This window comes from Gossypium raimondii, chromosome 9, assembly GCF_025698545.1.
Source record: "Gossypium raimondii isolate GPD5lz chromosome 9, ASM2569854v1, whole genome shotgun sequence".
Taxonomy (NCBI): Eukaryota; Viridiplantae; Streptophyta; class Magnoliopsida; order Malvales; family Malvaceae; genus Gossypium; species Gossypium raimondii.
Genome location: NC_068573.1, coordinates 27021818 through 27034583, shown reverse-complemented (window position 1 = coordinate 27034583; position 12766 = coordinate 27021818). Strand labels below are relative to the sequence as shown.

General features: G+C 31.2%; 1 protein-coding gene across 2 annotated transcripts; it reads right to left on the bottom strand.

The window, feature by feature from the left end:
* Positions 1 to 3777: 3777 nt before the first annotated feature.
* On the bottom strand, positions 3778 to 9395 carry LOC105798776 (protein ARABIDILLO 1). Of its 2 annotated transcripts, XM_052620510.1 has the most exons (4): positions 7084 to 7902; positions 6683 to 6910; positions 5130 to 5185; positions 3778 to 4074 (listed from the first exon to the last, which is right to left on the bottom strand). In XM_052620510.1, the coding sequence occupies exons 1-3, from the start codon at positions 7290 to 7292 to the stop codon at positions 5146 to 5148; spliced, it is 477 nt and encodes a 158-aa protein (XP_052476470.1). In that variant the 5' UTR covers positions 7293 to 7902; the 3' UTR covers positions 3778 to 4074; positions 5130 to 5145. The 2 variants fall into 2 exon arrangements, with proteins under 2 accessions (XP_052476470.1, XP_052476469.1); XM_052620509.1 differs by lacking the exons at positions 3778 to 4074; positions 5130 to 5185 and adding an exon at positions 8906 to 9395 and having other exon boundaries at positions 6441 to 6910; positions 7084 to 7662.
* Positions 9396 to 12766: the final 3371 nt, after the last annotated feature.

Here is a 12766-nt window from a genome sequence, read left to right as displayed (position 1 = left end):
TTTGAAAACCTTTGCGTCAATTCGTAAGAAACTCTTCAAATCTATTTTCAATATTAAATCTCAATAACAAGCCACACCTATTCAAGATCTAATTTAAATGACCCTGGAAGAAAAGAATAAAAAGTTCATTCAAGAAACTACAAAAATTGTAACCTACAAAGTTTGATAATAAAATTATCTTATTCATGTTTGATTTTTCAAGTTATATTTTCAACGAAAAATTTATGTGCAATCTTTTATATGTTATTCTAATTAAGGTAGTCAATATTGTATTAGTAGACACATTATTTTTTATTAGAGCTAGTACATATCGGTATTAATTTATTTTGGTATCTGTTTCAAATTTACCAATATTTAAAAAAATTAATATATATAAAATTTAAATAAGATATTAATTATAAAAAAATATTAATCAATTATATGAAATACTCATAAATGAACTTGATGCGAGCATCAAGGTCCTCAGGCCTATGAAATTGATGGGCTTAATGATCTATCGTAATTTGATATGTCAAATTAGGCTCTCTTGAATACTTAATTAGTTTGCTTTTAAGTAATTTATGAGTCTTTTTACTATTTTTTATTGATTCTTAGATTTTAGTATTAATGATAGTTGTTCTTATATTGTACCTCTTTTGAGACCCAAATTGGCAAAACTATGTCATTGGGAATCTAATGATTGATATGAGCTTGTATAGGGAGACGACAACGGCCAAACCTTGAAGAGAAAAACATTTGACATGGATGTCACTACACTAATGCTAGGATGTCAGGACACTGAGCCTTTATTACCTCAAATGTGCAAGACTTCAACAAGAAATCAACTCGGAGCAAATTGTTGAGAGTGCCGCGACACTAAGGGTGTTGTGTCACGACATTGGTCGCAACACCAAGCCTCTAAGGTCGTGATACCACTGCTAGTTGTTGAAGTGAAGAAGTCATGGCCACCACCGAGGATGTCGCAACACCAGATAGTCAATGTTGAGACATCAAGACCCCCCAGCCAAATTGGTGCCTACTATTGAGGGTGTTGCGACACTAGAGCCTGACGAGATGAAAAACTGCAGGAGTAATTTTGTGTCTACACATGCTTAAGTCACTTTTCATTTAAGGGCATAGTTGTTAATATTAGGTTAAATGTTAGTAGACTATAAATACTACTTTATAAGCTTTTTGGAAAGGGACTTTTTTGCTGCTGGTCATCTTTCTTTACTTTTCATAGTTTTAATTTAGGTTTCTTTTCTTTTCTTTTCATTTTTAGATTAGGTTTCCCCTTTTCTTTTTAGAATAGATTTTATTTTTGTTGTTTTCTTTCTTCATTCTTGTTAAAGACTTTTGTAATTGGAAATGGATCAAGCTTTTGGGTGCCATTGGTTCCACATCTAAATGAGTATTTCTTACCTTTACCTTTATATTGTACATATCAATTGTTTGATGAAATGTCAATTTGGGTGTTAAGCTTTTATTATGTGCCAATATTGCTTGTTGGTTAATTCATGAATTGATTGTTGGATTAAGTTTATGTCTATACTTAATTGTTTGGTTATTATTTTATATTGAAATGCTTCATATGCTAGAGTTGACGTTTCTAATGGAAAATTTAGATAAATGAGACTGAAAGGAGAGTTTATCATTAGATAGTTCAATATAATTATGTTGAATAGTGAAACTGAGAGGAGATCTATATGCTTAAGTGAGACCGAGAAGAGAGCTTAGGTGGTATCTTTTAGTCTAGGATGAGGCTAAAAGGAGATTCCTAGCTTAGAGTGATAAACAATATAATCAGTATAGGTTTATTAGTTTAATTGGCAATTGACTAATCAATCAACCAAGGTTTTATCATTTACAATGTTTAAAAAAATAAGGAAGAAAATTAGATTAATTTATTTAATTGATAATTTAAATTTAGTTTATAAACAATTTATATTTGAATTTACACTAATAATTTTTTACTCAATTAGATTAGTAATTGCTTAACTTGTAATTAACTTGATAAAAACATTTACCAATTTGGAAATCCCTTGGGTTCGACCCTTGGAATACTCAAAGTGCTCTATTGTAACACTAAAAATATTACAACTAACCTGTCACACTTGCAATACAACGCTATATTTATAATTGTATTTATGTTGATTTATAGCCTCATCGTATGCATGTCGCGACATGGTCACTTAACTTCCCTCAATGCCCAATTACACGTTCTAACTCCAAACAATCCACATGCACCTCATTTAAAGACTAACCCATTTGAAGCTCACTTGGATCATTTAAAGACTTAGTTTTTTTATTTTTTTGCCTAATCTATTAATGACCCAATTAGGAATTTTATTTTTAAGGCCAAGTTAATTTGTTTCCTTGTAAATTTGGTCCATCAACAATTTCCATAAAGCTAAATGAATTCTCTTAGTTTTCCTTAGACTTTTCTTTCCCCTTTTAAGTTTCTTAGCTAGAAAGAGTTACCTTTCTTAGCTACCAAAAATTTAGGAAAATGTTGAGTAGTTTGTTTTCTTAGTTACCCATATTTTTAAGGATTTGTTTCTCTTTTTTCAACTTCTTGTATAAAAAGAGGTAGCCATCCACTATAAAAGGCACCCAAGTTTGATTTGAATAAAAGTACTCTTGGAGTTATTATCTTTTGCAAGAAATCTTTTCTTGTTTGTTTTAGAAGAGCCTTCAACTCAATATTATTCAAAATTATCGATGAGAGTTCTTCACTCTTCTGTTTGTCAAGTTATCCAGCTTGGAGGGTCGATTAAAGTCATTAGTGGAGTTTATTGAAACTTGTTCTTTAATAGGTTCCATTAGATTTATTTCTTACTCATCATGCCATCACCATTATCTTCATCCTTCATCCTTCTAACTTCCATCTCTTTATTTATTCTTCAATTGTTTAGATTCTTGAATTGTGTCTATCTTGTTTATCTTTCAATTTTAAATTCAGGAACTTCAAATCAAATCCAACATCATCTTTTTGGAGAACAATATTCGAATTTTCTCCTTTCAAAATCCATCAAACATTGGTCAAAACTCTGTAACACCCCTAACCCGTATTTGTCACTGGATCAAGGTTACATAGCATTACCATATAATCAGAACATTAAAACATACATTTCACAGATAATCATAAACATATTATAACCCAATCATTCACATACATAACGTCCCTAAATCGAGCCTTCGAGGCCCTAAAAATAATTTAAAAACAATTTGGGACCAATTTGAAATCATTTGAAAAGTTTAGGAAAAAGTTACAAAATTTTGACTGTATGGGTCACACGGCCGTGTGAAGCCGTGTGCCTCACACAACCAAGGCACATGCCCATGTCCCAGGCCATGTGCCTCACACGATCAAGGCACATGCCCGTGTCCCAAGCCGTGTAACCTTCGAACTAAGGACACACGCTCGTGTTTCAACCCGTGTCCTTGTCCGTGTAACTCTTTGAGTAGGGTCACACGGCCGTGTGCTAGACCGTGTAACAACTGACTTGCACCTTAAGCATTTAACATGTGACACATGGCCGTGTCGCCAAGTCGTGTATCTCACACGGTCGAGTCACATGCTCGTGTCTCTGGCAGTGTGGACCTGAAATGTATCTTAAACATCAAGTTTACCATTTCAAGATTACTTGGGTCTTAAGTAATTCAAATACCAATCATTTAACCTAATCAAAATACGATTAAACATACTTAAAACATGCCAAAACAATCATCCTAAGTGCCTAACCAGTATACCCTCATTGGTACCATATTTTCTATCATCAAAACACATGAACAATGCATCATCCAAATCAAAGTTTAAAATATGCCAAAATCACACAATTTAGCCTAACATATAGCTACTTAAGACATCAGGCTTTAAGTTTCATATGCATATCAAGCCTTTGGTCATAACACAGACTAACATTTAGCTTCAAACATAAACATATACTTATAACTCAATTTACCTAACATTCACAAAACAACTAATGACCGAAGACATCCTAGGTACATGACGTTACAAAATTAAACATCACCACACTTGAGATCGGGATCGTTGTTGGATGCTGAGTCGGCGATCAAAAGAGAGTACCTAACCTGCGCACGGAAAATAAAACTGCACGTTGAGTAAAACTTAGTGATATTTTTATAATCCGAACATTTTAAGACATGATATGATACATGAATGCTCAAATTGAATTATACTATCATACTACTATCTAAACATACAATTACAATATATCACCATTTTAATTTCATGCATTTCGTCACATTAATTCATGCTATACTCAATTTTCACAAGTATTCACATTTAGTTGGTTTGAACATATATCTCAATTCACATCACTTGCTATATAAATAACTTTGTATAGATCAATCAATAATTTACTTATATTAAGGCACAAACCAATCCACATTAAGCAAACTTCACTTATTCGAATAACCACAGGTATATTCAAAGCATTTGAATTTATTTCACAACTTTAATAATCTAACTCAAGAATATATCATATCTTCTAATGAATAATTGTATATACATAAGTAAATATAATCTTCTTTAGTAATACCTATAACCATTCTTCTTAGATGATTCATAAAACCTTGTTGTATAGTCTAGTTGATACACGACACCCGGTGCCTAGTGGATAATCCACGAAAGAATTTGTGCCCAGCGCTAGTCGGATAAATCGACAAATGTGTGCCCAGCGCTAGTCGGATAAATCGACAAATGTGTGCCCAACACTAGTCAGATAAACTGACGGAAGTTGCGCCTAGCGCTAGTTGGATAAACCCACGAATGTGTGCCCAACACTAGTTAGATAAATTGACGAATAATTAGTGAGCCCAACTCTAGTTGGATAAACCAACGATATTTGAGCCCAGCACTAGTCGGATAAACCGACGAATGTCAATTACTCATTCGTAAGTCCATAATTTTTCTTTTCATAACTCAATATCACATTACATAATTTAATAACACTTCCTCTCCAATTATCTACTAATCATACATTAATTTATTCCATGATGCCACATTCCATAAATTTCCATTCAATTGGATTAGCAAATACATTAAGGAGATAATAAGACATCAAGTAGTAACTAAGTTAATTAAAACAATTTATGAAGATCGAATTCGGGGACAACGAACTTACCTAAAACCGAAGACGATTATTCTGCAACCTTCACTTTTCCCCGATTTACCATCGATCTACTCGTTTCATGATCAAAACATGATAAATTAATTTATTAACTAATTCAAACACCATATCAAGTTCAAATTTAAACCATTCTACCATTAATTACATTTTTACTTATTTGCACTCAACATTTACTCTCAATACAATTAAATCCTCAATTCTAAATCATATTATTTAATTAAAATGAAAAAAAATCCCATTTCAACCAATTTTTCCTCAAAGCCCAAAACAACTCCTACTTTCAATTAATTCACAATTTAATCATTGAATTTATCATTCTCATAATTTAATCCCTAAACCTTAGTATCATCAAAAAATCATTTAGCAATTATTCCTATTTATCTACCAGACTTAATATCTAACATAATAACACCAAAAACTCAAATATCCTACTATGGCAACTTTCACAAACTTCACTAAATTCAAAAATTTCAACATGACACTACACCAAAACAGGTCTTTAGCGGCGTTTTTTTAGGCCTTTAGCGGCGCTTTTTAACGCCACTAAAGGTATTTGCGGCGCTTGTGTAAGCGACGCAAAAAAGGCCGCTAACGAAAACGTCACAAACGTTTGCAGCGTTTACAAACAAAAACGCCGCTAAAGACCATGTTCTTTAGCAGCGCTTAAACAAAAAGCTGCTAAAGACCATGTTCTTTAGAGGCGCTTAGATAAAAATGCCGCTAAAGACCATGTTCTTTAGTGGCGCTTAAGACAAAACGCCGCTAAAGAACATGGTCTTTAGTGGCGTTTATTTCTAAGCGCTTCTAAAGAACATGTTCTTTAGCGGCGTTTTGTCTTAAGCGCCGGTAAAGAACATTATCTTTAGCGGTTTTTTTTAAGCGTCGCTAAAGATTTAGCTGCACGTTTATAAAAAAACGCCACTATTTTTGGGATTTTTTATATTAAATTTTTCGTTGAAATATGAGACTAATATAATTGTTTCGTTGAGTTGTCGAATTATAATTTCTAATGAAAATAAAATCGAAATATTATTCTCATTTAATTGCGAAAGTCAAAATACGATTAAAATCGAAATATTATTCTCATTTAACGGTATTAACTATTTAAATTAGTTAATGATATTGTAAAATTAGATGATTAAATTGTAAAATTTCAAATTTAAACGACCAAATTAAAAACAGAAACTGACCTAACTTTTAAAAATTTCTTATAAGCCACCTTCTAGAAATGAATAATAGATTGGTCATTTTTTTCTAAAATGGCAATAAGCATTGCAGATAGACTCACAATTGTATCCATACTACTTTACGAAATTCAACAATCGCTAAGACTGCTTTATTATTAAGAATATTGACTGATCATTTGTTCTACAAGCAATGCGGATTTTGGATAGTGTTAGAGACTTGATTAAAATATTAATAGATTAATAGTATATGCAATTAGTACAAACACTAGCTGTTACTTCTTAAATCTTACTACCAAAAATAGATACGAAATCATCAGTTTCATCTTTACAGTATAAAATACTAATGTCAAAAAACCAAACCTGCATCTTAGATGCCCTGCTTCAGGTATTCTTATGGCTTCTGCTATCTGTGCCAAAGCTGTGGGGACTAATGTTGCAGCAGTAGCATTAAAGGTTTGTGGTTCATAAAATGAGCTCACAAACTCTTCGACATGTTTCAAGGCCATCCTTCCAACCCCATCTATGTTCAGACTCTTTGAACTGCCCTGTGATGAATGCGAAGGCCCCACTGGCACCATTGAGTCTATTCTGTAAATTGATAAGCCAAAATTTACACCTCAAAAGTAAATTTTAAAATCAATGCCATTTATTTACCAAATATTAATTAAGATTCTTTTATCTTCATATTTAGTTCTCTTCAAAGCAGTCTCATAACATTTTTCCCATGAAAAATGTGCCTTCATATGAATGGTTTGACATACCTCCCATCAAACATGTAAACCAAGGCCAATGCAGCCATAAAACGTGCCATTTTTGAGTTCGATGAAGAGCATAGATGAACAAGGGGTTGAACTCCATCATCCTGTATTATACGAAGAGCATTATCACGATAAAAAGCCAAATTCCAGAGAGCTCCGGCAGCGGTCTCATGGACATCCTGAAAATCAAACAAATACCAAGGCCTTACCATGCAGTTAAGTTCAACAACTTATGAATGGTCAGTCCAGAGGAATGCATATTGCACTTTGTTACAAAAGATGCATTAGCAACATATCAACAATGAAAGGAATTAAGGCAAATGCACTAGAGCTGACAGATAGTGAGTATCCACAAAAGAATTACAATATGTAAGGAACATCATCGTTGAGTTGTCGAATTATAATTATCATCAATAGCCCAATAAAGGTTTATATGGAAGGGCCTATGCCTATCTATTCTCATCATATTTTATGTTTTGATTCTTTTCCCTATGATTTCTCATTTTTTTTCTTTTTTTTCTTCTAAGCAAGGTACATCCAACATCCCATCAGCTAAAGACTTGTTCATATCCGTACAAGAAGCTTCAATCAAGGTAAGCATAAAATTTGTTAAGTATCTTTGTATTAAAGAAAATAATCAGAAAACTTTATGAATTGCATTGTTTCACAGATGCAGTCGCAATAAAATTATGGTGAATATGAAACTCTTGTTTGGAAGAAAACTAAAAAGTGTAACAAACAAAAGGATGCACTCATCCTCACCAACTTTATGATTTCATGCGTGTATAAATATAAACCACTTCATGCATGTAAAAGATAAACCAAACTTCAATGCTTCCTGCTTTAACAGGGAGATTCTGAAAAGAGGCAAAAGAACTTAAAGAATAAAGCTTGAGCAGCAATGGATTATAAATCAAATTAACCAGAAAAGCAAACATATTGTCTGTGCACAACAAGAACTCTTTGTCAACAATGGTTGTTAAAAGAGTAGACAGACACAATGCAAATTATGAGTGCTAAGCTTATGGTACCAAACAGTATACATTCAACCACACAACACTAAACACTGCACATCAGGATACACGTTTTATTTACTTCCACAACATCTCTAACCCGCAATTAATAGAAACCAAACAAGAAAGGGAAGTTTGAATATTCCCAAAAGATAGTGTGTGAATAACTCAACAACACACCAACTCCATGAGATATGGCTATTACCAAATAACTCAGTGCCAACTTATACACCTTCTTCCTGATCATGCGTTCACTTAAAAATTAGTGTAATCAGTTAAATTCAGCAAGATTTTAACGGAAGTTTATACTGAATCAATTTATTGTAGTTAAATGAAGAAAACAAATCAAACCAAACTCTCTGTAAGCCACAACAAATTAAATACAGTTCTGTTTCATTATTCAGTTGTTAGACTTAAAAATAGTTAAGAGTTCTATAATATAATTCACATAGTTACACAAAGAACAAATACCAGTTTTATTTCATAAATAAAAATAAAAATTTTAGATTAACAAAAGTCAAGATTAACAAAGCACAATGATTTTATTGAGGTTCTTCAGCACAAAGCAAAACAATTCAGCAAGAATCCAACAATCCTTAACACCCAATCCATTAAAGATGAAAAAGAAAACTCAAAACAGTATCTATAAAAGAACTAACATAGTGCAAATTCCTTTACAGGTTCTAAAAATTCAAGTTAGAAAAAGCAATAATTTAGCTCAAATCTGGAAAGAAAATTAAAACAAAAAAAAAACTAGTGAAATGAGATTAATATCCTTTCAGGAAAAGAAGAAGAAGAAAAATAATAATAACCGCTTATTTTGGTCATCACGGCAAGGTATTTGGAGCGAAGAACCCTCCTATCTGCCGCATCCTCTTCTCGATTCGGTTGATTCGACTCAACATCCGCCGACTCATCTCGGGCCTCTCCCGCCACCTTGGTTCGAACCGGTTCAGCAGATGCATCACCCTTATCTGTTTGTTTTTCTTTCTTCACATTTCTCCTCATAATTTCAAAGAATTTGAGTCTAAAAAGAATAAAAAAACTAACGAACAAAAACCCTAGACAAAGAAATTAGCAACGGAAGAAGATTTTGTAAATCAACAGTAAAAAAAAGAGAGAGAGAGAGATGGAGAAGAAAAAAAGAACAGAAAATGATTACAGTTTAAAACATTTTAATTTCTCCCTCCCATTCTTTCTTTTCGATACTCACTTTCCCGCTACTAATTTTTCAGTACTCTCTTATATATAGATATATAAATTGAGAACAGAACTTTGTGGCGTTTTTTCCTTAGCGCCGCTAATGATCACCTTTAGCGGTATTTTTCCCTTACCCATTAAATTCGTAGCCAAAAACTGTGCCACCAGTACATTAAAATTTTTATTGCAAATTTTATAAAAAATTTGTTTAGGTAATATTTATAAAAATTAGATAAAATTATCAATTTTAGTTTTTTAAGTAGTATTTATAAAAATTAGGTAAAAATAAAAATTTTAGTGTTTTTATTTCTTTTTAATTTTTTTAATTTTAATTTTAATTTTTATAATTTTTACAATTTTTACAATTTTAAATTATTATATTCAAATTATTATATATTGCATATCAATTTTAAATTAATAATCTTTACAATTTATTATTATCTCTTTTACAATTATATAAAGAACTTATTTAATATATAAATTAAAAAGTACTAATTAATCCAAATCTTAAACCCTAACTCGACCCCAAATCCCTAACCCCTAACCCCTAAACTTTATTTAATATATAATTAAAAAGCACTAATTAATCTAAACCCTAAACCCAAAACCTGAAACCCGACCACGAATCCCTAACCCCTAAACTTTATTTAATATATAAATTAAAAAATAATAATTAATCTAAAACCTAAACCATATCCCAATCCTGAATCCCTAACCATTAACCATTAACCCCTAACCCCTAACCCCTAAACCTTATTTAATATATAATTAAAATACACTAATTAATCTAAACCCTAAACTCTAACTTAACACTAAAATTCTAAACCCTAAATCCCTAACTCTTAACATCTAACCCCTAACCTAACCCTTAACCCCTAACCCTTAACCCATAAACCTTAAATCGCATTAACCCTTAAACCAGAATCCCTAATCCATAATCCCTAATTCCATAATCTATAGAACTTAAAATTGTAACTCCTAAACCAATCTTAAATCCTAAATTAACCATATATATACCTAAACCATATTTATTAAACCCTAAACTATAATGATAATTAAATTAAATATTTTAAAATTAATACTATCTTATCTCTTACAATTATATTTGAAATTATTTAGTATATAAATTAAAAATCAAGCAGTCATGTACCCAAAAAATTTAAAATTATGGCTTAATAATAGTATTTTAATTTTTCTATTTTAACAAATATTTTTCTATTTTTTATTTCAATTTATTTCTACGTGTCATTATTTCAAATTAATCCATGTTTAACAAATATTCATTTAAAATTAAATTGAATGTTAATTAATATAAATAAACAAATTAAATAGTAATTAATTCAATATTTTAAAATTAATACTATCTCTTTTACGATTAAATAGTAATTAATTCATGATGAAGACGGTGGTGGAAGAGAGAAACACTCAGGTGTTTTGAGGATACCAATTTTAGGGGGGAAAATTTAGGGGTTTCAGGGGGAAATTTTGGGATAAAAACGCGTAAAAATTTTGGGAAATTTTTTATAAATTGATTTATTTTTTGCGGCGTTTTATAAAAACGCCGCTATTGCTTACCTTTAGCGGCGCTTTCTATAAAGCACCGAATTTTTTTTTCATTTTGAACAAAACGACGCCGTTTTGCTATTCTAAATTTTTTTATTTTTTTATAAGTTGATTTATTTTTTGCGGCGTTTTATAGAAAACGCTATTGTTCTTCTAGCGGCTTCTTATAAAGCGCCGCAAAATTTTTCATTTTGAACAAAACGACGCCGTTTTGCTATTCTAAATTTTTTTTATTTTTTTATAAGTTGATTTATTTTTTGCGGCGTTTTTATAGGAAACGCCGCTATTGCTTACCTTTAGCGGCGCTTCTTATAAAGCACCGCAAAATTTTTTCATTTTGAACAAAACGACGTCGTTTTGCTATTCTAAAATTTTTTTATTTTTTCATAAGTTGATTTATTTTTTGCGCGTTTTATAGGAAACGCCGCTATTGTTACTTTTAGCGGCGCTCCTTATAAAGCGCCGCAAATTTTTTATTTTGAACAAAACGACTGCTTTTGCTATTCTAAATTTTTTTATTTTTTATAAGTTGATTTATTTTTTGCGTTTTTATAGGAAACGTCGCTATTGCTACTTTAGCGGCGCTCCTTATAAAGCGCCGCAAAATTTTTCATTTTGAACAAAACAGCGCGTTTTTCTATTCTAAAATTTTTTATTTTTTATAAGTTGATTTATTTTTTTGCGTTTTTATAGAAAACGCATTGCTTTCTTTAGCTTTAGCGGCTTCTTCTAAAAGCGCCAAAAATTTTTCATTTTGAACAAAACACGCTGCTTTTGCTATTCTAAATTTTTTTATTTTTTATAAGTTGATTTATTTTTTGCGCGTTTTATAGGAAGCACGCTATTGTTACTTTTAGCGGCGCTTCTTATAAAGCACCATAAAATTTTTCATTTTGAACAAAAGCGAGCGCGTTTTGCTATTCTCAATTTTTTATTTTTTTATAAGTTGATTTATTTTTTGCGCGTTTTTATAGAAAACGCGCTATTACTACTTTTAGCGCTCCTTATAAAGCGCCGCAAAATTTTTTCATTTTGAACAAAACGACGCTGTTTTGCTATTCTAAAAATTTTTTATTTTTTTTGTAAGTTGATTTATTTTTTGCGGAGTTTTTATAGAAAACGCTGCTATTGCTTACCTTTAGCGGCGCTTCTTATAAAGCGCCGCAAAATTTTTTCATTTTGAACAAAACGACGCCGTTTTGCTATTCTAAAATTTTTTTATTTTTTTTATAAGTTGATTTATTTTTTGCGGCATTTTTATAGGAAACGCTATTATTACTATTTTTAGCGGCTTCTTATAAAGCGCAAAAATTTTCATTTTGAACAAAACGACACCGTTTTGCTATTCCAAATTTTTTTATTTTTTATAAGTTGATTTATTTTTTGCGCGTTTTTATAGGAAGCGCCGCTATTTTCTTCTTTTAGCGGCGCTTCTTATAAAGCGCCGCAAAATTTTTTCATTTTGAACAAAACGCGCCGCTTTTGCTATTCTAAAATTTTTTATTTTTTTATTAGTTGATTTTTTTGCGGCGTTTTTATAGAAAACGCCATTCTTACTTTTTAGCGGCGCTCTTATAAAGCCCGCAAAATTTTGTCATTTTGAACAAAAGCAGCGCTGCTTTTGCTATTTTAAAATTTTTTTATTTTTTATAAGTTGATTTATTTTTTGCGCTTTTATAGGAAACGCTATTGTTTACTTTTAGCGGCGCTCCTTATAAAGCGCCAAAAAATTTTTTCATTTTAACAAAATGACGCTGTTTTGCTATTCCAAAATTTTTTATTTTTTTATAAGTTGATTTATTTTTTGCGGCGTTTTATAGAAAACGCTATTATTATTTTTAGCGGCGCTTCTTATAAAGCGCCGCAAAATTTTTCATTTTGAACAAAACGATGCCGTTTTGCTATTCTAA